General features: G+C 36.9%; 1 protein-coding gene across 2 annotated transcripts in view; it reads left to right on the forward strand.

Annotated features, from left to right (window-relative positions):
- The window catches only part of EXOC2 (exocyst complex component 2), a 125,346-nt gene extending 98,587 nt beyond the window's left edge, over positions 1–26,759 (forward strand). For both annotated transcript variants that reach the window (XM_054284963.1, XM_054284964.1), the window contains exons 24-28: positions 15,743–15,798; positions 18,775–18,897; positions 21,154–21,215; positions 23,060–23,119; positions 25,024–26,759. In XM_054284963.1, coding sequence (XP_054140938.1) covers positions 15,743–15,798; positions 18,775–18,897; positions 21,154–21,215; positions 23,060–23,119; positions 25,024–25,117 — 395 coding nt within the window. In that variant the 3' untranslated portion in view covers positions 25,118–26,759. The remainder of the gene's footprint in view (positions 1–15,742; positions 15,799–18,774; positions 18,898–21,153; positions 21,216–23,059; positions 23,120–25,023) is intronic.
- The last annotated feature ends 304 nt before the right edge of the window (positions 26,760–27,063 follow it).

A 27,063-nucleotide genomic window follows, 5' to 3' on the forward strand; every position in this document is an offset into this window, starting at 1 on the left:
GCTCTTAAAAACCAGATTATTTATTTTCTTGGTAATGCTCAAGGTAGTTTCTGTGGCAATGTTTAACAAACTGATGTGTAATGAAACTACTGGAGTGGCAGAAGTAAGTCACAGGAAAAGTAAAATTACCTGTAGTCCCAAACTATGGTATCAGATCTCCTCTGGAGTTCCTGTTAGGCTTTTTTGCTTGGATTTATTATCTTCCTTCAGTGATTTATTTCCACAGATTTGCTAATTGTACGCACTTTTCTCTTTCTCAGAATATGCAGCTGGGTAGTGTTAGCTGCTAAAAGGTCTTGTGCCTGCTCTCTTCTTCTACCCAGAACTGCTTCCAAGTCCCTCTGGCAATCTTTACCCACATCTCACTGGGGTCATCATCACAGTTTCAGAAGGCATGGGAACACTGTGAGATCAAGAAGCATTTACAGGTTATGATTAATATTTAGTGAAACTTATTTGTGTTGTTGCTACCTCTTCATAGTTGAATGTGGCTCCCATTTAAGGTTGATCTGTAGGAGAGGTTGGTGTGCTGGTGTTTGTAGCTAAGTCATAGTCCTCTAGCTGAAATTATAAAGGATCGGGGATTTGTGTGTGATATTTAGATGGAAAGTCCCAGGTTAAAACCTGGGTATTGGTCCAAATAAACTCAGCTCTGTTAAAATTACCCAACTTTTCTGTGCATGGAGCTGCCTGTGTAGTTCCTATAATTCATATTGTCCTGCTTAGAGAATGGTTTTGTCTTGATAACCTTTAGCATGTAGGTGCTCTTTAGAAACAATCCATAACAGTGAGTGATCTCTCCTGATAAAGATGCTTAGTGTCTTGTGGTGGAGATTCTTCAAGGGCCATATAAAATACAGCATTATACTGCCTTCTGTGCAGATGCAGACAATCATCTTAAAACATCTTGAATTTGCCCCAGACAGCACAGCAGAGGAGGTCCAATAGCCTTGATGCCCTTAGTGAGCCCACTGGTCAGTTCACATTCTCAGTTATGGTTTGAAGTTTTGCGTAAGGGGTCTGTGGTCAAGCCTAAAATAATGCTGATTTCAAGATGAAGGAGGGGTAGTAAAAAACTACTATTTTCTAAACCCTGAATGTATGCAGTAGTTAAGGATGCTGTTGTTTTTAACATTTTAAAAGCACTGATGAAAATAGTCTCCAAAATGAACATTGCAACTGGCCAGACTTGCAGAGTCCTACTAGGACAGTGGGGAAAAGCTGTCTCCTCAATACTTCATAACACTTTCTGCCCAAGGGTGTGTGCGTGTTTTTAAGTTAAAAATTTTAGTGTAAAAAAAGCCTCAGCTTTCTCCATACAAAACTTCTATACAAAATTCAGCCTGGAGCATATTCTCTCAGTAGCCAAGTTATCAAGCCCTTGAACTCTTACTTTTTAAGTAGGAAAATATGATTGGCTTCTAACAGTACAGCAGATCCATTGTAATAAAAAACATTTCATTAGCTTAAAATTTCTTTACACAACGAATAGCAATTTAAATTTAATGAAACACTTAAACTTTATTGATGTGTGGATGAAATTAGTGTTGGGCTTGTTCAGCAGTTGAAGTAATTCAAAAATATTAAAAGCCTTTACTTTGAACTGTGAAAAGTCTTAAGCTTTCCAGTTATTGTGGGTCACTCCTGAGTCAAGATAGCTTCCAAATGTTGATTTTGAATTAAAGAATTTTTGGGAATCTATTGTTCAGGTCATGCAGAAACATTCCTCATTTCAAATCCATGCCCTTTTCAAAATGCCATAGGGATTCAGTAAAGCTTGGAAGTGAAAAACAGTAACTCTGGAAGTCAGTGCAAGTTCTCACCTTCACACTAATAAATAGGATTAATATGTGATCTCATAGAATACTGTACGTTTCCTACAACAATTTTATCTCATTTTCTCTTTTTTCATAGCAGACTAGAAGATAGTAAGGTATGGTGGGGTTTTTTGTTTTGATTGTTGGGGTTTTGGTTGATTTTCTTTTTCTGCAGCAGACGGATAAATAAAGCTATACATAAAATTCAGCTTAGGACATTTTTTGCCATAAATTGAAAGTATACTCTTGTGAGTGCTGAAATGTTGATCTATGTGCATTTGACTGCAGTACGTGTTGCAGGTTTTAAATACATACATTGGTAGAAGTAAGAGCTGGCTGAAAGGCAAAATGGTGATTCCTTCAAGGTCATCCCAAATTACCAAGTCTATGGAAAAAAACGGACAAACAACAACCAAATTTTGCCATAGAAATCAAATTTGAGAATTTGGTGAAAAGAAGCAGAGCACAACCCCCTACCACATTTTCCAAAGAATCCACTGAATCTGTAATCAAAGTCCCTTTCTTCAATCAGCTTTTTCCCGTGACTGGATACTTCCATCCTGCCTACTAAATGCTGCTCCCTATTAGTGTTTGTAAGTTAATACAGTGGCTTTGATTTGGTTGCCAATTTGCTGAATTTAGTTACTAAAGACAAAAATTTCATATACTTTCATGCATTTCATGAAACATGAACAATTGCTACACAAAGCAATTTGGAAGAAAGTATGTAAAAATATTAAGAACTGGTTCTGTGCTTTTTTTCAGTGTGGTGACTGCTTGCATTTTTTGAGTTAAGAACACTCACAGACCTTTGCTGAATCAGGTTCCAGAAGTATTGGGGGTTTTATATTATTCATTGCCACCTGCTTGTTATCATTATACATTTGTATAATTCAGTAGAAATAGGAACTTTCAAAAAAATCATCAAATTTAATAACAAAACATACTGTAAAACCATGAAAATTGTGCATCTTAGTGCTGCTCATAAGCTTTTTTTCAAAGCACCACTTTTGAAGTTGCTTACTTTAAAAAAAGTCTTTTAAAAGGTCTGTACTTTCTCTTGCCAGTTTTGCCTTTTCTTTTACTTACCGAAGTATATCTGTTGTAAGTCACTCTAATAAATGCAGGACATGTTTCATGGGTAATTAAAATTTTTTCAGTAACTTGAAGGTTAGAGGCATACCAAGCAAAACTGGGCACTAAAATTATTAGTGTCTGTATTGTTCCAAACACTTTATTTGTGAAATTAGTCTCTTTTGGATCAGTTGACTTCAGTTTTCTCATTTCTTATGATAATAATATTTGAGTGACAACCAAAGTAAATTCATAAACATAGTATATCTCTAAGCCCATTCTTCATTTATGAAATTGCTGTCATTTTGCATTTGACAGGCTATTATTACAGTACCAGTGACTTAAGGAATTATGAGAAGAACACACAGTTTCCTGAGTGAGTCTGTGTTTTGAAAGGTTTTAATAATTTTAGGTTTTATAAAATCATGAAAGGACACCTTCAGGGTGCCTTAAAATTGATGTGTTTGAAAGAAATAAATGAATATTCTTGCCGACTATGCTTGGTTTGTGTTAATGAAAGGAAATACTGCTTGAGATTTTGGATTCAACTGTTCTCAGTTTTGATAGAGATGTTGGTTTTTAGTCTACCTTACAATTAAAGGAGTGACTGGCTTTTCCTGTTGAATTGGTCATCCTGTATCTTTATGGCGTGAATACAGCTGCACACTTTTATCTGTGAAACACCTTTTTAAATTGGCATTCTTGTCATGACATAAGTCTTCCTGTGTGGGGACCTCTGGGGGCAGTCTGAAGGGGTTTGTCCATGTTGCTGGCTTTGACCCCCACTGACACCACGGTACATGTGACTTCTCTTCTGTAAAGTGAGAGAGGTCTGGGAGTGGCAAGGACCCCCAGGCGTGATGAGTTACCACACTGACTTTTGGAAGCCTATGTCAAAGTTGTCAAGGGGTACAACTGTTTGGTTTTTTTTCTTAAGAGGCTCACTTGTGAAGAATTTGGAAAATAAGTGGCAGACAGGTTTCAGTACTGGAAATGATGTGAGTGCCAGGCTTCAGAGGTATGTAGGCACTAGTTTTACAAGATGATGATGCTCTTTGTTTGTCTACCACCCACCAGCTGGTCTATTTCACAGTTTCTCAATTATTCTTAAATCTGGAAAAAAAAATAGGAAGACAGCTTTTAAGCAGCAGAGCAGTTTATTGGTCAGCATAATCTAACTTTATTTCATGAAAAGACGATTTATGCACACAGCTGTTTGAAAATATGTCCAATACATAGCAAATATTTATATACACTTTGTACTCTGTTCCCTCTTATGTGCAATATAGTGTTTTGCCTCAGTGTTTCTTTCGCCTACAAATTTTGGAAACTTAAGAACTTTCTGTGACCAGGAAAGAGCCATTAAGTGTCCACTCTGCTACATTTCCTGGACACACACAGAAGGATTACAATCCTGTCTTACAAATTTCTAAAATCAGTAGGAACCTAGTCATACCAGGGACATGTGCCCTGTTTTCAGCACACTGTTTTTACCTGTTGGCTATAAGTAGTCTCTGCTTTATTGAAAGAAAATCATTTAGCACTAAAATTATTTTTATAGTGGAAATGTAGTGATAGATACATAATTAGATGCATATGACCTTTATATGCTAAAAATCAAGGGGGGGGGGGGAAGGGAAAAAATCGGTTTAAAATTTTTCTTCTGGAAAATGAAGCAGCATTCTACAGCAAATGGATTGCTGGTAGATAAAGTTCAGGTAATACTGAGTCATCCTTAGATGTATTCATTTTCGTGTCAAGAAGGAGTGTTTGTTATATCTGAGTGTCTCACGCATAAATTTCATTCTTTAGAACCTGGGGTTTTTTTACATTCAGGAAGAAAAATGGGTTTGGTTTAAATGTTGTGTTTTAGTTGGGTGAAATGTCTTTTCTTGTAGTGCAATTTTTTTTCATCTTCCTCAAACCACCTACTTTAATATCTAATAGTCATAATTAATTTCTACTGTTGGGTTTTTCCTTCAGTCAAAAATATACCCACTTTATTCAGCAACAACAAAAAAAAGACTCAACATCCCCAAAGCTGTTATTGCTGAAGTAGAAATGGTAAGGTATTTTTTAAGTAATGCTAAACCTATAGAGCAGCACACTTCTGGCTTAGTGAAGAGTTTATATTCTTGTTCTGACACCAAGTTGCTTTTATGAGTTACAGCCACACATTGGTGCTTGCACTTGTAGAGCACTGTAAAGCCTGTAACTCTGCCAGACCATGTTGTTCTTATTTAAATGACAACAACAAAAAGACAAATTTCTGTGGGTAATGTATCTCAAGTACTGGGTTCATCTAATGATCATCAATGCATTTCTTTACCAGTGGGGAGTGAGCTGAAACCAGTGTATGCTTAGATGGAGAGGTATGAATGGCTATGACCTCTGAAGTAGGTGGTTTTTTTCATTAGTGCATTGGAATTCTTTCTTTATGGGGTTCGGGGCTTTTTTGTTTGTTGTTCTTTCACCATTTACATTCTTTGTTACCTGATTAGTGGGTTGAAATTTGGCTGATTGTGCAACAATTTGAGTAATTTGAGAGTCTTCATGGTTCAATTCTAACTATGACATGCAGCATCTTTTGCTCAAGGCCTTCATGCCTGCATTGAAATGCCCTTTATGCTTTGTTACTGTGTTTGGAGGAAAAAGTGAAAATAAATCCATCTCTGAACAAAATCCTTGCAAGAACATGCATACATATCAAATTGGCCTTCAGCTACCTTTTGATGCTAGCAAACACCTCTCCTTTCCAAGTGAAGCACTGTTGGGTTTTGCATTTTTTGTTGTAGTCTTTGACATTTACAGATTTTGCTCCTTCTTAGTAATAAAGGAAACTGTATTCTGTCCTATCCCAGAAGCAGTGGAGTTTAATATCTGTAAGGGAAGCAGCAGTATTGGGTAGACTTCTTCAACAGTCCCTCAGATCATTCTGTGGTTTTTGAATGGGGTAGCAGAAAGTTCAGAAGAGCCTCAGCAGCTTCAGTTTTAAAGATATCTCAGTTTGGGCTATGCAGGAATGCACAGAACCAGTGTTATTCTCTTGGTGTTGTCCTCTTGTAGACTGAAGTTAATGCATAGACAAAGGTATTAATCAAAGGATTGGCAATCTTTAGAGCTCCTGCTACTCCAAGGTAGCTGAAGCACAGAAACTTTCAGGTTCTTTGAATGTCATGACATAATTTTGATTGATTGAATTGAAGTAGTTCAAAAACTATAGGTAACATAAGTCTGAAAAGCAGACATTTTAATATTTTTATTAAAATATTTCACATTTTAATATTTTTAGAAATTAGTTTTGTGGCTACTTGTTTCAGGTCCTTCAAATGACATTCAATGTGTCAGGTCAACACACTACCATGGCTGAAAATAAGTGCAAGGTGACTAATTCAATGATGTAGCATTTGGGCCTTCAGATCTCAAAATATTTAGAAAGGTTGTGACTTGTGTGATCAGCCTCTCCCCTTGCTTCAAAACCGTTGTTTGTAAAAGCACTTTGTCACATAGGTTACCAGTAATTTCTTCATTAAATTTCAATTATTGATAGCTATTTTTTAGGTCACTATTAGTTCTCAGGACTTTTTCAAATTTCAAGAAAACATTAATCTGATTCACAGTTTAATTAGTATGGAGCTAGTAAGAACAATAGATTTATCAAAACATTTTCAGTTTTACTGAGAAAAACCTGCTAATGAACTATTTATAGCACACTTGTATCTATTTTTGTCAGTAGTCTAAGGAGTGACTTAGGACAAATGGGTTAAAAAACAGGAAATGTGGTTAAATAAGTGGGTAATCTCTCCAGAGAGTTTCCAGTTTGCCTACACGTTCACATTTTCTTCTTAATGTACTTTCAAAACAACATTCAGTACAGTACCTTGAAATCCATCTCCGTTTAAAGGAGGGAATGTTTCCAGCAATAGCAGGAAGTGGCCTAGTGAGAAATTTCACATTCTTGTTTAAACTGAAACGAGATTCTGGAGTCCCTGTTTTTAAGTGGGTTTTTCTTCTTTAATGACAATGGAGCAGTTGTGTGACATTTAACTTGGCTCAGGTGTGTCATATGGATCCATAAAATTCTGTGAATGCTGTAATTATGTCTTTCATTCTAGACTGGTTTTAAATAATTACTTTCCTCTAACTTACCTTTTTCTTTTTTATGGTATTTATTTTTAATGGTATTATGGTATTATCTGTATTTGTTTGTTAATATACTATGCACACATTTAAAAAATATTTTTAATCATGTTCAAAGGCTATAAAAACCTTCGAACCTGATTATAAAAATTGTGAAAAATGATTGTAAAAATAGTGTTATTTATGAGACTGCATAAATCTTACTGTGAAGTAAGGAATTTACTGAATATGATAATGTCCATTTAATTCTAGAGAATTAAATGGACATTATCATATTCAGTAAATTCTAGAGAATTAAATGGTGGTGTCTGTATTTCTTTGGGCAAACAGAAGCAAGAAGTAAATGAAAGCCATTATTTGCACTGCTTATTGTTTGGTTTTTGACAGCTACTAATTATTAACTTTTTTTTAATCAAGTTGAAAAGTACTAGTGAGTCAAAACAAGGAGGGAATATAATAAACAAATAAGGCCACTTAGTAGGTGGTAAAGGTTGTGACCTGGTGGATCTCCTGTATTTTGAGAGCTACTGCCAGACATGTGTTCTGCTCTTAGCATCTTGCAAGCAGTTTTCTGGAAATGTTTTTATCCAGGGCAAACAACAAAGTATGATAGCAAATGTATTTTTAGTAATTAGGAAGAAACAAGCAGGCTTGTCTAGCTGCTTTAATTTAGCAAACAGGCCACTGGTAGTACTGTTAGCAGAAGCTCATTTCCTATCAACTGTCCTTTAAGGGGCAAACCTTGGTGCTGCTGTAAAGTATAAAGGTGAGCTGCTTTGTTATGTCCATGGGGAAATTCCAAGTCACGCCTCTACTTTTTTTAATATATATATTTTTTTAGCATCTGTGGGGTGTCAGGTTTGATGATATCACTGTGTGGGTGGGGGCACTTCAGTAAAAAAGCATTAAATACTCATATACCAGTGCTGTAGTTCATGGAAGTTTTATGCATGCAAACAAGTTAGGTTTCTGTCTATTCCTATAGGTTAGGGAACTGTCTTGCAAGGTGCAGGCTCCTTGGAAATTAAAAGACTACTTTTCTAAATGGGGTATCACATTTACTGTAGAAATTGCAAATAGTTGCTAGCTTTCAAATTAATTTTCCAGAAACATTAAATAATTTAGGGCATTTTCTAATGAGGCAAATACAGTTTGTTGTTCTGGGAACATAAAAGGTTAAACAGACTGTCAGTCCCATAAACTTTCCCTGGTTATAAATATTAGATTTCTGAATAGTTTTGAGGGCCAACACATTTCTTCAAATGCATTTAATGCAGCCTCAGGCATGCTGTGCTGTTGGTTCTCGTAGATAGATGTCAGCCTTTTTCATGTCATCCTGGGCACTCCATTCTAAATCCAAACTGGTCTATTTTTTTTTCAAATCCAAGTTAAATGCTCTTAAAAATTCAAGTGATAAGTTTATTCCTTCATATAGGGAATATTCCTTCATAAGTACCTTCCCAATACCAACATAATGTAAATTGGTTTTTGCTATATGTACTTCACAGTCCAGTACCCTGAGTCTCTGAAATGCTTTATGTGTAAGGTGCATTATAAGTCATGTTTATTTGGAATTCCGCAGCCTAAAAATAAAAATATTTTGGTGTTCATTTGAATTTTCACTTTTAGTCTGTGCTGCTTCCTGTTCATTTCTTGGGATAAGGTTGTTGATAGATCTTTGCACGCACTGGAGGTGTCAGGCAGTGATCCGTAAGTATGGGAAGCTGGAGTTATCTGTAGATCTTGTAAATTAAAATTTTTCTACCAAGACACCTCTACACAGTTAACCTTTCTTTAAAATTGTTCCAGCAGGCTTTGCATGGAGGCAGTGCTGACTGCCCTGCTGACCTGCTGTAACCTCAGACAGTGTTTTACTCTGTAGAGCCTCTTCCCCCTCCCACCCATTCTGCCTTACCCGTGTAAACGTTTGGGGTTTGGAAAGAGATTACTTGATTTTAGGTGGAAGTTATTGTTTAGGTTAGATTGAAAAGTGAAATTCTGTGGGGTATGTGTGGGGCAGCTTGGTTTATCAGGAGGCATCCATCTAAGCTTGAAATTCCCACATGGACTGCACGGGCAGGATGGAGCTCACTTGGTGTGTTGCAGAGCACAGACTGCCTTTTCAAGAGCTGCAGAAATACAAATTAGTGTCTCTGCCATCCCAAAAGGAATCCTGCTAGCCCCTAGCACTGCTTCTGCAACAGGAGTTGCATTGGGGAAGAATGTGACCGCACTAGAAATTGTGCCAGGATAATTTTAGTTAAAGCAGGCATCAAATACTGCTGTTGCAGCTGCAATGCAGCCAGAACCTAGAGGAAACTTAACAGTTAAAATCAGACTGTTTAAAGAAGTTACATCCACATGGCTTTGGATACCATTCATTAGTTTCTTTTTTAATGTGCACTACGCAGCACTGATTAACGACTTGCAGGAGATGTGTGCAGCTTTTTTTTTCCCAACAGTTTCACGTAGCAGATTAAAAACTTACAGAAGAGCTGCGAGGGCTTAACTGACATACAGTTCAGAACGCTTTGAGTGTGACTTGCTGTAAAGTTTGGCATGATATATCTGGAGCTTAGAAATTAACATTTCCAATACCATTTTGCTTAAATTTGGCAGTAGGATGTAATGTAAGTAAAAAGAATATATATTAAAAAAAATTTAAAAGCCAGTTCCTTCGTTAGAATGGAGCAGATTAAATAATTTTTTGCATTCACCCTCCTCTAGCAGATGGAATGTCCAGGAACAGGCAATTATTGTTGTTCTGCAGCTAGGCATGAAAAATATTAACCTCTTTGGATCACCAAATTCTGTACATTGTTATTTTTTCAGAAAGTTTTCATTCAAAACTAGTCAGGAAAAAGGTTTCAGACTGATTGACTGTTATTGGCGTAACCCACCAAATAGAACAATAAATTGTAAAAACTACTGCGTACAATTGGATGTGTCTTAAAATACAAAATTTCAGACTCCAAGGCATCAGTTTTCATATCTCTACCAAGTCATGCTCAAGCCTCAAGGCCAACAAATTTAGAGCTCTCTTTTCAGAAGCACTAAGAAACATTGCTACCACCAGCAGTGGTTGCTTGCCCAGTTAAGTACTGACCTCCTACAGAATGGTCTCAGAATGCTCTCTGTTGTTCCTAAATTGGTGGCTCTGTGCCTACCCAACACTCATTTCTGAGCTTAGGTTTCTAATAAGTCGGTCAACTCAGTCGTGAAACAGGACTAGTAGCTTAGTCAACATATTAAGAGCTGTTCAGTCTTCTCTGCTTTATTTAAAATTAAAAAAAAAAAAAAAAGTGGCAGCTGTCAAACTGTAGAATTGCCTGTGGATGGCTTTTCTAGCTCTTCCAGAAAGGAACAGTAGCTTTCAGTATTCCTGCATGATTTCTCTTTAACTAAATTTGCTTTTTCTTTTCTTTTGATCCTTCATAGTCTCTCATCCTCCTGTCTGGTTTACTGCTAATAAGCAGAGGTACCTGCTGACATCACCTGCTTTTTCTAAACAATTATGCGCATTTATTCTCTCCTCTTCCTTTTTGCACAAGAGGCAAGCTAAAAGGCTGGTTTGGTGAGAGGCAGCAGCAAGGCTGGATTCCCAGCTGTCCATCTCAAATGAGATTCCAATCTCACAAAAGTTAAAAGTGTGTCAAACCCCATCTGCCTGGGTTAATATTTCCTGTGTGTTTCAGTTGTCCTCACTGAACTTGAGCTCATTCTTTGAACTTGAGTCTGCAGAAGGATTAAAAAATGTTTGAAGCTCATATCATCCTTGACACTATCAATTTACTGTAGAAGGACTGGGAGCATTTGAAGACCCAAGTTGGCTTCTGTCACAGAAGGAGCAGCTGGATGAGTTCTGTTTTACTGTGTGTGCAACCTTTGCTCTTTTCTTGCATGCAAGTTTTTGTGCCTCTCTGTGTTTTAGAATTACACATGTGGTATTGGAGTCCCAGCTCTTTCATGCTTATTCAGTCACTTTGGGGGTTTCGTAGTATAACGATGTCATATAAGTACTTGGGGGAAACATATCTCTGAGAACTAACTACAAGTGGGACAACTGGTAGCACTACACCATCTGAAGATCTCCTGAATGACTCCTGTATTGGCAAGCTAAAAGTTTGGTTTCTGTTACTCCTCAGAACCACAAACCTTTTTCCCTTCTGCTTTTCCCATCATTCACACAGTCATCCATGCTACAGCTTTACAGTGTTGCTAAAATTGCTTTGAAATGTAGACTGACACATTTAAGTTGTAAACAAAACAAAAAAAGAGAATAAAATTAATAGGTGGTGTAAACTGGATATTAATGGATAATTTTGTTATATGTTTCTCTGGTAAAAAGTACAGTGACGAGTCCAAAATTGGAAGATGCTATTTTAAAGTTTCTGTCAGCCATTGTAATAGTTGATGGCTGAAATTGTCCTTCATTTTTATTTCTTAAGTCTTCCCATTCATTTTTCTTTAAAGCAATGCTGAGGCTTTGTTAGTGGCAGCTAGAATTCCAGCAAGTCAGTCTTTGGTATTAAGAATAGAGTGGGAGTGGAATGCATTTATGTTGTAACAGAATAATAACATTTTCCTCAGAGAAATTGCAAGGGCTTGTTGAGACTTTCTGTAACACATTTCTGTCAGAAGCAGTGGAAAGGCATTGTATTTGTCCTTCAATATGCTAAATAAGAGGTATTTTAGACTTAAGAATGTTATGTTTCACTTGATTAGCCTAATAGTTGCAATCTACAGTTACATGGTGCATTAGCTTTCAGTGCTGTATAATAGGACTGGCAGCATGGTGTCCCAAAAACTGTAATTGCGTGGGCTGCTGAACAGTTGTAGAGAAAGCTGTACAAAAATTCTATTCTAGACAGAATTTTTTCATTTTGAAATGAATTTCACAACAAATTCACAGTTGGATGCCACTGCTTGTGTTTCCAGTGAATCATATTCCAGAAAAGTAATACTTTGCTTCAGCAAAGCCTGCCACAAACAGTACAGTGATATAAATCAGAAATGGGATATTTTTTAATTGTAACTTTTCAAAATATAGTACAGTTATTAACTATGCCTGCAGGTCTTGACATTCCAATATATTTGGCTTTGTCCCCACATCCAAAATTTAAATCCTTCACAAAAAAGACAAAAGGGAGGGGTGGGGGGAAATGCCCTTTTTACTTATGTTCTATTTGTGGTAGGAAAATGACCCCCACCAACATCAATGATTGTCATAAAACCACATCTTTCATAGCTCAGTTAGAGCAAACCTTTACACAGTGACCTGTAATTTCCAGTCTAAGTTCACTGATGACCAGTTCATTTATACCTTCCTTCTTTCTTTCTTGTGCCTGTGTTATTCTTCACCTTACACAGTTCTCCCTTCTATCCCTGTCTGGTTCCACTAACTGGAATTTTTAGAGTGCAATTGCATGTTCTTTCTGGTTTTGCCTTGTTTAGCTTACCAAGACAAGGTCTTCCAGGTTATTAAATGCTGCAATTAAGGCAACTGCAGTTTGATATACATAGACTGTCTGTAAACTGCATAGCTTTACACAGTTTGTGCTGAATTATTTGCTCTTAAATTGTAAAACCTGTTGAAGAAACAAAGGAAATATTTGTGCTGGTATTGAGTTCCCTGATCTTGGAGTCATTGCAGGACTGAGCCTGCTATGAAAGGTCAGGAACACCTAATTATTTCTTGCAATCCCAGTAGCACTTATCTCCTTTAAGTACTTAGCTCACCCATTCGTCCTTGTGCATGGTACAAGGATGGAAGATAAAATATGTCTGCTTATGCTCTTTCACTGAGGTTTAAATTAACAATTTTGTCATGCAGCTGGGATAGGCTAACAATATGCTATACTAAACTAGTCTCACTTCATTTTTACCATAGCTTCCATCTCCATTCCATTTACTGAATTGATTCTGAGCTCTGCCATAAATGACCATTTTACCTTAGCTGAGAACCATCAGGCAATGGTGTTCAACACCTGGTGCTAATGTTGCTGATATTGGTATTTCATGCTTTTAGAAATTAACAGTACATAGGTAGTTATAGCAGTGATGGCAACTTGGTAGCTCACTCTTCATGAAATATGTTATGTAAAGTTTCTGCAGATATAGTGATAGGCAACTTTTACTAGCACAGTCAAAAGCTGTTTAATTTGAGTGCTTGCAGCAGTAGACAGAATTAGCAGCTCCTACCCTGAGCCAAGTTGCACAAATGTGTGAGAAGAGGTTCACTACCTCGGGGGTTTAGGTGAGATAGGTGGGAAATGAGGATTCTTCCTTGGAACCACATCACCCTCTTACACAACCCATTTCAGTCTCTATCCACTCCAGTTTCTCACTCACCTCCTTGATAACACTTCTTCCCAGCTCAGCGTGCTGGCCACCTCTGCAGGAGACACACGTGCCCTCTCTGTTTGACATGGCAGCCCCCTCTCTGTACTTTCCTTACTGCTCCCCAGCAGTAGCAGGGTTTGAGTGAGATACTTCATTAGGAAACACCTGTTGGGCCAAAGAAATGCTGCTTAGGTAACAACTGAAATTTTGATTGACGAAGGAATGTGCTGTGGCAGTGCTCAGGTATCCCTAGAGAAGGGAGACTGTCAAAGTCTTAATCTTGTGCAGCATTTGTGCAAAAGTAAAATCAAAGTTTCCACATGAAAGATCCTACTGTCACAAGATGAGACTGGGAGGCAGCCAAAAGCTGAATACCACATAGGTTTGCAGACCAAAAGCAACGCTTTGCACCCAGAGGTTAACTGCAAACCAGCTCCCAAATTCACCCTGATGTGATATGCACACCACTGTTCAGTGTCTGGTCATATTGTATGTGTTTCTGGGGTGTGATAGAAATTTTGACCTCTGTGATATGAAGTATGCAGAGGATTTAAACAAGGTCAGAGTGAAGTAAAAGAAGGAAAACAGTACAAGAGGAAAAAGGAAGGGGGGTTGCACTTCCACATATACCTGTGATCTTTTGGTGTGGTTCGAGTATTGGTGTGTAACATTCTTGCTTTGTTTTGCAACCTTACAGGGCAGGAGAAAAAAGTCAGTTTCATAAAATTTCTGGTGTTGCTTTATTCCTCCCTCACTTCCTCACTAAGATGAAAGAAATTTTAGGTTTGCAAGCTGGTATACAATACTGTTTGACTTGTCTTTGGATTAATTTAAACGGAAAAAAAAACTGCTGAGATTTTCAAGGGGAAGAATAAAGGTAACGAGAAAAGGCACTAGAGATGTTTTGGAATGTGTGGAGAAAGGCTTGTATTTTTCTGACATCCAGGCTGCATCCCATTGCACATCCTAGATGCTTGTTCCTCATACAGGACAGTCCTGTGCTGCCAAGGACAGGTCATCCTTGTGTCCTGCTTTTATAAAATTTTTATCCCTAATCGTCTAATTAGGGAAGAAAGAAAAAGTGTCACCTTCTTAGATCTTGAGGCAAGTTCTGGGATCAATGATTAAAGACATGAGCATGACTGAGGTGGCAATAGTGAGACACTACTCTTCTCACAGAATAGCTCATTTTGATGAGCTCTGGTAACCCCTTCTAAAGCTGTTTTTTGTAGCAAGACTAAGTTTCTGCATCAGTGTTATCTGAGGAAAGGTGGAGCAAGTAAGATTAACTGATTAAAGGTTCATCTTGTAATTTTTATAGCATTAGCCTTAATCACACTGTGATCTCTGAGCTGTGTCTTTGTCCATGATTCTTGTATTTTACTGTCAATTTACTATATCGAAGGGAGGGATGGGGTCATTGCAGTTTCTCTGACTCGTGGTAGACTAATCAAAATCAGAAGCTGAGGTCATGTGGATCACTAACCCTCTCTCGTTACTTTGTTTGTACTTACAGCATTTGTACATACTTTAATGAGCTGAATGCTTTCTAATTTTCCTTTGCCTAGAGTGAATAGGCCATAAAATCAAGTGAGGCAATTTTAGATTTTTGCCTATTTTAAATCTTAGATGACTGGAGTACCGGCTGGGAAAGTTACAGAATTACAGCAGCAGAGAGTACTAAGAGCCTGTCCTAACTAAAGCACATGCTGCTGGATGTTCTGTTTAGAATTCACTTCTTAGTGTAAATTGACAAGTGTTTCATAAGCTTGGCAAGAAAATGCTTATTTAACTTCTCCACCTTCCCCAAAAGGAAATTTCTACTAAGGCATGACATCTCCTATAAACTGCCATGAGTAATATATTCTGAACCACTTTCAGATAAACAAGAGACCTTGCTATTCCTATCTGTAATAATTCACAGATAGAGAAGCTGATAAAGTAGTAAGAGCTTGAAGACTGTTATACAAACAAAACCTCTTGACTTTGTTCTTTAGAACTTATCAAACTGTGGTGCATGTTCTGTGCCATGGTGTGTATTCTAGCAAAGCAGCCAGAATGTATTTTTTAATAATGCTATTTTTTTATTAAATTGCAAAGTTGGTGAAATTATCTTGCTAGAGAAGAATACTAAAACAGGAACCTACTGGCTTTTTTTAACCTTCTGCTGTAAGGAAATGTGCCTTTCTCCATTTGATTTGAAAAAGGAAATAGTCTGGTGGTGTGGCTATGGAACTTTCTCTTTCTGCCTCTGATTGCAAAAGTAGTAGTAAAAAATGAAAATAAAAAGTACAGTATTGAACAGCAGAATATTATGGTGGTGTTGAGACAACAGAATGAAAGTAATTATTTTGTTTCTCTTGTTTCAGGTGTCAGAAATTACTTGAAAGAAGCATTAGTGAATATCATTGCTGTGCATGCAGAGGTGAGGAGAATCTTCAGATCATTTCATGCTTAAATTCATAGGATTTCAGTGTACTTTTGCTGGTAAATCCCAGATTTTTTTTTTATTGAAGTGCCTTCGTTATAGATGTGGTCTAGATTAGGTTTAGCCAACCTGTTATGCAACTGATAACTTTTTTTTATGGGCAGAAGGAGATGAGTAGTTCCTGTTTATCCTCTCTAACACTCCATTACACCTTTTTGTCTCTATTATCTGATAAAGAGGAAAGCCAAATGCTAAAGTTAAATTCTCCCTTTCCATACAGATAATATATAGCTATATAGCTAGTTATGATGCTTTCTTTCTCTGATTACCTTTTTTTTTTCTTCCAAAACATCTGTAAATTACCTTTGTTTCACCTTGAAGGAAATGTTCAACACATGCCACTCAGAGTGAAAAGCCAAGATATGTCAGTCTTCTACATACAATAGGAAATAGGAAAGCTAAACACAGAAAGTTTTATAGTCTTTGTAAGCACAAATACTGTTTGAAATACCTAAGTAGGTAATGGCTACCTAGGCTAGGAAGTGCATGTTAAAGCATTGCTTATAACATAATAAACTCAGAGGGGCTGCAATTATTTAGCCTTTTGGGATTGTATGGAGGAATTTTCTATGGTTCTTTAAGTTAGAACCTGTGTTTTACATAATCGGTCTTCTAATCATCAAGAGTGTTAACACATTACAGTTGCTCCTGGTAGAAGCATTGGTAGTAATATTTCTCTTACCTTCCAAAATACCACAAGTATGGCTGCTCGACCTTTTCCCTGTAATTAAAATATAATGAGATTCACTTGAGGCTTTTACTTATCTTATTCCTTCTTAAATTACAAGGATTCGTATAATTAAAATGTTTTCAGGAACTTCAAATTTGACTTGCAGTATTTTTTATACTATTTCAGCGTTAAATTATAGCAGAAGCATTGTGATTTTACCAAATGCTTCCAAATGTGGAAATAAGAAACACTAAAAACATATACCAACATGATAACAATTTTAATAATGTTTTTCAGTGTAGTGAAAATTAATTAAAATGGAAATTAGAGGTTTTGCTTTAAAAAATTCAAAGTAATTTTTGACTTATTGAGCTAGGCTTGTAAACATGCATACTTGTTAAAATGCTGCAGCAAAGGGTGCATTGCTGTGCTCTCTTCATTGAGACCGATACTGAGTCTGGCCTAAATAGCATTGCCTCTTAAATTTCTAGATGTGAAATATACAGAAACATGAGAATGTGTGTCAAGACGAAACTCCCATTTCCACTGGTGAAATTCTGTTAAGCTGGGTCAGGTTTAAGTTTAGTTAGCTAAGCAGCAAGTTTCTGTCTTTTGAAACAGCAAAAATTAACTATCAGATGAACAGCAAGGATTGACTGAAATGGAAAGAAAATTGTTTCTCGACCTTTGAATTCAAATTTAGCTGAAATCAAAATAAGGGCTTCTTACTGCAAATTTGTGATGATTCACCCTTGCTGACAATTATTTTTTCTGGATTCTGTAAAGTAACTTCAGGAGTGCTCATTGCAGGCAGAAATATTCTCTTCTCAGTAGAAGATCTTTGGGCATGTTCCTGGTATGTTTGTGTTGAATTGATCAGCAGTGTTTGGTGCTGAATAAGATGACCTCTTTCCAGCACTGGTAACAGCTGGTAGCTGACATTTATGGAGTCACTGTGCTTGGCCGGTGGTGCAGACCTGCCTTTTGGAATGATCAGCCTTATGGAATGCCTGTTACACAATTCTTTATTTAAATCACTGAAAACTCTGTAGGCATCTTTGTTTGGTTGGTTTTTTTCTTGTTGATTTTTACACATATATATTAATATCTTCTGTCAGTTGCTAATTTTCTTTGTCAGACATGGAATCTAAACTTTGTGTAAAAGCAAAAGTATTCCAGCAAAACAATTCACTACTTAATTCTTTAGAATCTTTCAAAGCAGAAAGTGTGGAAATGTTTCAAAACTTTATACATCTCATTTTCCTTCTTGTACCACTCCAGTCACATACTTAAGCTTACATAAACCACTCCAGCTTCATGTGTCATCTTCTTTCCCAGCCCTGTGCAGTTTAATGCAGTTTTATCATCACCTTTAAGCTTTGACACAAGTTTGGTGTGTCTAACCTGTAATCTCACTTCCTCCTATATTCCAACCTCTTGGCCTGCATTTTCCTGAATTCATTATAGAAAAATCATACTTTCTTGTTTTTTAAATCCACAACAATTTCTCACTTCTGTAAAACTCCCTTTAAGGAAAATTGGTATCTTCATACTTTGCTTCAAGCATAGATTTAATAACTTTGTGTTGCAGTTCTGAATATGCAACTTTTACAAGTTATACAAATAAGTGGTTATAAAGATTGTTTTGATGCATGGAAAACCAGTAAGGTTTAAAATTTTTTTCCAGTTAACTAATAAATGGCAGGAGTGGCAGAATCTAAATGAAAATCCATTGACACCCTCATCCTCACACAGGCTGTCAAATGTTTATCTCTGCCACAGAGTATAACAATACTAGCCATTGGACAGTGGTCAAATATAAAGGAGTCTAGAAGAAATAGCAGAGTATATGGGTAAACAGTGGCTGAATGTGTAAGTCAGACACACAACTCTGAATTAAAGGTGCTATCTACAAGATGGCTACCTGTTACAGACACCTGACTACCTGCATCCATCAGCCAAAGGTGCATATTTTGAAGTTTAGCTGCTTTTTTGTATAGCAAGAAGGTTATCACAAATCGCATAGCCAAATTTGCTGCTAACAGAGGGGACTGGTCAAAGTGCAGGGCAAGCATCAAAAGACATCCTTCATATTCAAGTCTCTTTTGAATTTTTGGTATGTTGATAAAAATGAATGAGACCTTACAGTCAAAGATGTTTATGTTTTTATTGAAATGTTAGTTTTGAAAATACTTCTGTTAATGCAGGTGTTGTGTTCATGGTTCTTCTTTCATTAAACTTAGGTGTTTACCATTTCTAAAGACTTAGTTCCTCGGGTAATGTCAAGGGTTGTAGAAGCAGTCTCTGAAGAACTGAGTCGACTGATGCAGTGTGTTTCATCCTTCAGCAAAAATGGAGCTTTACAGGTACCTGAATACTTTGTACTGTCACACATCTGAATGTAGAAAACTGAGAATAACAGACAGAGGTATAATCTGGGCGTTCGATTTATTGTAGCAGTGAAAGCAAGGAGATAAAAAGGATTCATTTACAACCTATTTCAGATTTATGAATGAATACCCTTTGGGATACTGGTTCTTGGGTTTATTGTATTTTAGGGTTATCTTTGTGTTAGCATTAAAAGACTACCTATAGTCTATGAAATAAAAAGCATCATAGTGGTATCTCTTTGAAGTGTTGTCAAATATTCTCTTTGGCCTGACATAAAAAATCACTTTAAAAGCAAAAAACAATGTAAAGATATTTTGAGATTTAAAAATCCCTAAAACAGAATGCAGTAGGATCTTGTAAGACTTTGCAGGACTAGTCACTTGTTTGCTTTACTCTCTCTAAAATACCATGTTGTTGTAACATGGGCAGAATAGCTTTGCTGTCTTTATTTACAGCTGGATTGGTGTTGCTATTGGGTAAGCCTTAAAGGACTCTAAGAAAAACACTTTTTTTATAAAAAATCCCTTTGAGTCAGATTGCTATGGCTGTAACAGAAAAAGAGCAAACTCCCTATTTTCATTGTACATGACAGCATTCTTGCATTATGATGGGAAAATAATATCCAGTGGTGAGCCTTGTTTTCCAATTGCTGCTAGTAATGGCATTGGACAGAGAATTAGTATAGGAAGATCACAGCTAAGTGATTGACTCCGTATTTAAACCAAATCCATGAATAACAACAAAGCTGTGCCTATATCCTTTTTGTCTGATTAAACAACTGTAGGGACTTGCTGCCTAAGCCTGTAATTGAAAGGCTTTTTTCTCCTTACTGTAAGTTTGTCACTCATGGTCATTTTCTGTTCCTCTGAACATGGAAAATCCTGTCTAACAGACAGCAGCAGTGTGAGAGTCATCCAAGCCTTGCTAGACTGAACAAAAAATTCTCATTCAAGCCTCACTCTGTATTCCTACATCCCATGACCCACAGTTTTGCAGGGCTTGCCCTTCCACCAGGTTCACTTAGGCTGTGGTACTTGAGAAGGGGGTACTGGTACCTCCTAAAATGTAGAAAAGACTCCAGAATCTTAGGCGTAGTACTTCAAAAAGTCCACAACTCCTGAGCTTGGAGCACTATATAAAAAGAGGTAAAATACTGTGTGTTGAGAAAAGCATTTCTGATGAGTATAAAATTTGAGGTGGCTATGTTATATTTTGTGCCAGAAAGTTCTAGCTCTAAAAAAGCATGCATTTTACTGGTCTTCCTACCTGGAGGAGGGATGAGGGAGATACCTAAAAGCCAAAGGCTTTCATTAGATGTGGAATTAGTTGTATGTGTTGCATTGTTAAATGTTCTGTTTTGGAAGATTAATGTTGTGTGTACATGTACATAGGGTAATGTAATGTCTATCTGGATTAAATTTCATATTTATGCCTAAAAGAACAAAATGTTATTTTTTATGAAGTTTACTTTGTATTTTTAAATGAAATTATTTCATGATCTACCAGAATGTTTCTATTTCATATAAAAGTTGTGATGATCGTGCGGCTTTTCAAAGACCAATGGATGATCTATGAAGTTTGTTTAATCTGTGAGTTCAGTCTCCTCCACAGTTTGCCTAAGTGAAAATTAATACCTGGGCACACAGTACAGTGCAGGAATAAAATCCCCAGGCTCTTGTACCCACCAGGTGACACAAAAGAAACAAAGTACAATCATTCTGCTTCCTCATATGATGGAAAAAAATTAATTCACTGGAAGAACCAAGCACAAAATGTATATTGGCAGATTTTTGTACTTTTGTGTTTCCTTTCTCCCTGGCTAAGCAGTGCTATGAGAAGTTAAGCTCACTGTATTTAATTTTTTTAAAAAAGAAGGAAGAAGTTGCATCTGTCTTTCTATCACAGTACAGAAAAGGTGAAACAGAACTGAAGATTTGTTACTGTTACTGAGAGACAAACCAGTGTTTTTTAACTACTACGCAGTGACCATGTAAACAGTTTGACTTGAATCAAAAGTATGAAGTTGTTCCTTTGAGCAGTCTCCTGACAGAGTAGCATGGCAACAAAGAATACAGGAAATAAACTGTTAAAAGCCAAGGCTGCTTACAAGGGCAGCGTGTAATAGTATTTGCCTCTCAAGAAGGTGAAGCTTTGGGATACTTGTATCCTCTTGGTGAAAGGGCATTGTGTCATTGTTTCAATATTTTCAATATTTGTATTTCTGTCTTTAGGCAAAACTTGAAATCTGTGCATTGAGGGATACCGTGGCCATATACCTAACACCTGAAAGCAAGTAAGATGTGCTGTAATGTCACTTTTTGCAGTGTAATGGAATCCTTGGTAAACATGCAAAAACACATACTGTAAATTTAGAATGAGGGAATTTTGCTTCAAATAGAATATGTGATCTACTATGTAAATATACAAAAACCAGAAACCTAGCAAGATTTTATCAGTTGAAAGAAAATAGGGGTTTTTTTGTTGTTTTTTACTTGGACTTTTAGACACAAACCAATATTTGCCACCAAAAACAAATTGTAAAACTTCTTTACAGCAGTACAGCTGGTGAGGATAATTATGCTAAAGCCAGACACAAGCAGATCTTGATGAGTTGTATCCATTTTTTCACAGCAATCTCATAAAACATAAATAACCTGCCAGATTGATCAGAGGATCTGCAGATCCAGCTACTGGCAGGGCCCCCTTATAGGGATATGGAGAATTAGGGCTCTCCATAGGCTTATGCAATACCCTGCTCCACACACTAATCAGGGAAAGGGAATTCAGCTTGACAGTCTCCTAGAGTCAATGCCTTCAAAAGGCTTTCAGCAGTTTATCATTTCTCACTGAGGCAAGACCAAAGATAAGTAGTGTGGGGGACACTCACACACATTAATATAGAGGGAGAAGGAAAAGCATTAGCACCATCAATGGTTGATGCAGGCAAGGCATGTAAAAACAGGCTGTGATAGCTCTCAGCAGTTTTGAGTAAAGCTGATTGACTGAAATTTCTAGGTAATTATGGTGGGGATTAGATATGGGCAGATTCATTCATTATTTTAATTACCTTCACTTCTTTTAAGATTGGCATTATATGTCCCTGCAGGTGGTGATTTGATCAACAGTTTGATCAAATTTGATCTTACAAATCAACAGTTTTGTAGGAGACATTGCAGTCTTAATATGTCTTCATAGAGTCACACATAGTGTCCCCTGGTGTCACTGCATTCCAATTCAGAGTACTCACTTCCCTATTCTGATGGTGACAAAGGCCTCTACAAGCAAACTACTACTACTAAAAGAAAACTACTGGGCAGTGGCTCAAATTGGATAAAATTGAAATTATATTGTCTGTAATAGGGCAAAGTACAGTGAACCCTGAAAGCCAGAGCTTCCTGGAGGTGTTTTTTATTGCTGGACTTGTAACTAGTTGCCAAAAGTCACCATATTAATCTTTTGCTGACAAGATTCTACCTATCTGTGCAGGTCCTGCATTGTTCCCTCATTTCTGTTCCACTCCTGTTGCCCAGAGCGGGGTGGGAACCCCATCTTTGGAGTTACTCAACACTTGACTGGATAATGGCCCAAAGAAACCTCCTCTAACCTTAAAATCGGCCCTGCTTTGAGATCAGGGTTGGACCTAAAGTCCCTTCCAACCTAAAATATTCTACGACTATGTTACCAGTGCAAACCCACTGGAACACTCTCTGTAGGCACCCTTGTGTAAGGCAGACTGCAGCGGTCTGTCTGCTAAGCACAGAGAGGCAAAATCAATGTTTTATCTGTTCTTCATACACTGATTGATGGTCACTTAGTTTTAGGCAGAAGGCAGGCTAGCCTCTACCTGTTAATTTTTGAACAGTCCAGGATGTGACAGTCTTCAGTGAGCTGCTGATATAACATTTCCTGTTGATATATGATGTACATCACATTAGGAATATCAAGACATATGCTTGACCCCATGACTATTTTATGTTCAGTTTGCATATGGATGTCAGGTCTCAGGTAAATATTTTGTCAATTTATTGAAATAAAGGATGTATAAAATATAGCATCTTTCCATAGGATTTATAGAGAGAAACTGTAAATGCTGAGTATTGTACTAGCAGAATATGAGTATTTTTGTTTTCCTTGCAGATCCAGCTTTAAGCAAGCTTTGGAAGCCTTGCCTCAGCTCTCAAGTGGAACTGACAGAAAGTGAGTACATTGCACCCTCTTGTTTCCTTTATAGTCTTTGGAGCCATTGCTTTTTACTCTTGTAAGAAAACTCTCATATAAAAGGGTTAACTTTCACCATATTTGGCACTTCTGAATTACAGAGCAGAAGCCTTTTTGGACAGAGTCAGGAAAAAGCTCAGTCCTTGCCTTGTTCACGGCCTATTAAATTACCCAGAGGAGCCAATGGCTTTGTGACATATCCTGCTTGCCCATCCTGTCTTCTCAGTTCAGTGTCGCTTTGTATTTGTCTTGTAGTATCTGTCTTCTTTAGCCTTCCTTGTTAATCCTTAAGGTTTCTGTCAGTTCCATTGTATTGTTTTACTGAATTAAGTAGCAATTAAAAAGATGGCCAAGAACAAAGTTCAGGCTTTTGCAAGCTGATGGATGGGGAACTCATAAAACTGGCATGTTTCCTTTAAAAAACAAATAAGGAGGGTCTGTGGCTCTTTCTTAACATCAGGAGGAGGAATTTTGGGTTCTTGCTTTTCCACCACCATGACCTTAGACAAACAGCCAGATACCTGATAGTCTATTTTACAACCACAGCATAATGAAGAGTACAACTAGGACAGATTTGTAATGAGTAGAGTAGTGTAAGTACAGATGGCTTGAACTAGAGATTGGTTTCATTGTACTTTCCTGCATCAAATCAGTTTGCACTTAGCAGTCAGAATTTAGAATATTTTGTAGACACAAAGAGACTGTGCAGCTCATGGTCTATGGTCTGTGCCTTCTTCCAGATGTCCTCTATCTATGTAGTCAAACCTGCTCTTCTCTAGTCACAACAAGTCTCGAGATACCTCCTCATCTTACTTAGATCTTATGCTTTATTAAAGTTAAAAATCAGTTTTGAGTAAGGAGAGATCTTTTAACTCAAATTTTCCAAAACACCTGTAGAAGTTCTTTTTTCACTTAGTCACAGGCATCTGAGCTTCATGAGACAAATGAGAATCAAGAACTGCATCATTATTACATCTGCCTCAGTGTTTTGAGCCCCAGACAGTGCAGAACTTGTTCTGTTTCCCAGGTCACTACATGGCAATTGTCATTTTTCCAGGCAGCTGATTGTAATCTACATGTATTTGTGTAAAATAGCACATTTGTGCTCTGACTAAGAGCTGTTTGTGTGTGTTCATTCACAATCACTACTATGATGCTAAATTATTACATGGACATGATCCTTTTCCAGAGGACCTGCTGAAGAAGCAGATACTGATTTTCTGGTTTAAGTTGCTATTCTTGGACTAGTTTGGTTTTTTTTAACACACAGTGTAATTTTTTTTTTCTGTTACTGGGCCATTCAGTAATGCAGCATGCTAAAAAGTTCAGGTGATACATGTCTGCACTATATGGCTTGCTTTTGAAATAGGGCAGAAAATTCAGAGATCACATTATTCCCCAGATTAAGGAGAAAATAAAAGACCCAGCCAACAGTGTAAAACAACATAAAGCATCTCCAGTGTTGCAATCAATATTTTCTACAACAGGCCCGTCAACACCGTTGCTCCCACATCTGTGGTTTGTGGATTAAATACTATCCCCTGCACGAGGTACTTTCTTGACAGCTGGGTAGATGTAAATTAACTATTGTTATGCCCCCAAATGAACTCATACACAGTTTATCTGTTAGGGACAAAACAATGTGACTGTGGTGAATTAATGTTTCTCCTGGAACAGTCATAATATCTCTGATCTTTCAATTGTAATACTTAAGAGAAATCTACAAATACCTTCCAAAGACAAGGCCAACAACCCAAATTTGCAATTCAGCTACACAAGAAAAGCAGACAGCATACCTGAAGTCACAGACAGAATAATCAAAACTTGTAGCAATTTTTCCCTTTCCAGAATTTTCTAAAGTTGTAACTGTTTTCCCTTTACAGGTTACTAGAAGAGCTGCTAAACAAATTCAAAAGCAGCATGCACTTGCAGCTGACCTGTTTCCAAGCTTCTTCATCAGCCATGATGAAAACATAGACAACAACACAATGCAGACAAACGTGCATAAACATTGTACATTTTTCTGGACTACTTCAATTCCTTTGAACACCCTAAAAAAGCTAAAAAGAATCCCACTGGAAAATAAATTGAGATACAACTTTCTCAGTAATGTTATGGGGTGTCCTGCTGAGTGAGACTTGTGTTCCTGCATACTTTGATAAAATGGTTTTCTGTCTACTGTATTTCACTCTGTGGAGGGAATTAAGTCAATTTTGTTTACATACACTTGTTCATGAAGAAATATTCATTACTGTTCTGTAGTCTCAGTTTCACTTGCTAAAAATACATTGAAATGTATTTTTAGCAAATGTCAAATTTGAGTATTAGTCATATTGTTCAGTGTATCAATCTTAATTTCTGGGTGTAGAGTGATACTGAAGTGACTGGAAGACACAAATTCTATAAACTATTGAAAAGTATGTAATAAGCATTGCCCCCTAGAGCTGACTAATTAATGTCCAGATACCATATTAAGTACACTGCTTCTTTTGCATTTGAAAATGGTAACTTTTTTTTTTCTGGTCTCATCTATAGTTTTGGTGTTTGTAAGTCTGATTTCTTGGGGGCTTTTATTCTCTTACCTATTTTTAATTAAACATGTTGCCACCTTTCATGTTTCTCCCTTCTATTTGAGTATTGATAGTGACCTTCACATCTGAAATCTACTTTCACTGGCAATTAACAGAAAAGCACTCAGAGTTTATAAGATCAGTGGAAAAAATGTCCAGGTAAAATACTCTGTGGTGTTAAGGAGTAAAATAGTTAATAGCTTCTCACATAGTAAGGAGGAGCACAATACATCATTCATTTTGCTTCTTCCTTCTTACTCTTCTTGTCTTTCCTTGCTCTTACTGGCCTATTACCACTGTCTTCCTCTTGTTAGTCAATCTTCTTTTCGTCTTTTCTCCACTAGTTATTGGATTTATATGAGGGGAAATAGGGATTCAGGAGAGAAGAACAGTTTTGCTGCCGTTGTTTTGGGGGGTAACAAATGGGTTTTATTTTATAATTGATATCATGGCTTGGAATTAAATAATGCAGTAATAATATATTCTTTCTGTAATTACAATCATTTTGGGTAAATAATTTCAGGAATATTGCATAGTTTTCAAACAATTTCTTAATGTCAGCTCATTTATTCTGCCAGTTCTATTATGTACTTTAAAAATGCAGCGTACTATTCCTATAAAATGTAGTTTTGGAGAAAGTTTGATGCACGCATAGTTACTTGTTAAAAAGTTTTGTGTAAGTAGTAGAAGCATGTTAAATGGAAGTGTCGGGCTTCAAATATATATTATCATTAAGCACCTGGAGCAATGTTGTTTTGTTAAGTGTTGTCCATTCTGCGGTGGTCATAGTCTCAACTGCTGATGTTAACTGAAATAGTCATCCATTTCTGTAAAATATTTCACTTCAGAATAATAAAATATTAAGAGATATGGTCAAAAGCTCTTCTTGAATTCCTCACTTTCCAAGAAATATTATTTCTTTGAATAGTACTTTGAATTTTGCCAGTCTACAATTTCTGTATTCATATCGAACATGTTCTAAGTGTTGAAAACCTATTCTGTTATCTGTACTGTCTTAATATATATTCAGACATCTCTTTATTGAAAAATCATTCTCTTACTCATCTTTTACTGCAGCAGCTTGTTGCTTGTCTTTAAAACCTGAAGTCAGACTTTTGTGTAGGTGCTTCTCTGAAGTAACTTACGCTTCAGAACATCTCGTTGATGGCAACAAGAATAATGTGGAATCGATCAAAACATTCCTTGACTCCCATCTGATATGACTGAATGTTCACAGTCAAGTCAGAGCACTGCTTTTGAATAAATCCACTTTGTGGATTAGGGAAGTCAGTGAGCATCGTGCTGCAACAAGAGGTATTGGAATCCCTTTGCATGGAAGGGATGTTGGGACTG

This window comes from Melozone crissalis, unplaced genomic scaffold (assembly GCF_028551555.1).
Source record: "Melozone crissalis strain CALT ecotype California unplaced genomic scaffold, PUWL_Pcris_2 ptg000042l_1, whole genome shotgun sequence".
NCBI classification, from domain to species: Eukaryota; Metazoa; Chordata; class Aves; order Passeriformes; family Passerellidae; genus Melozone; species Melozone crissalis.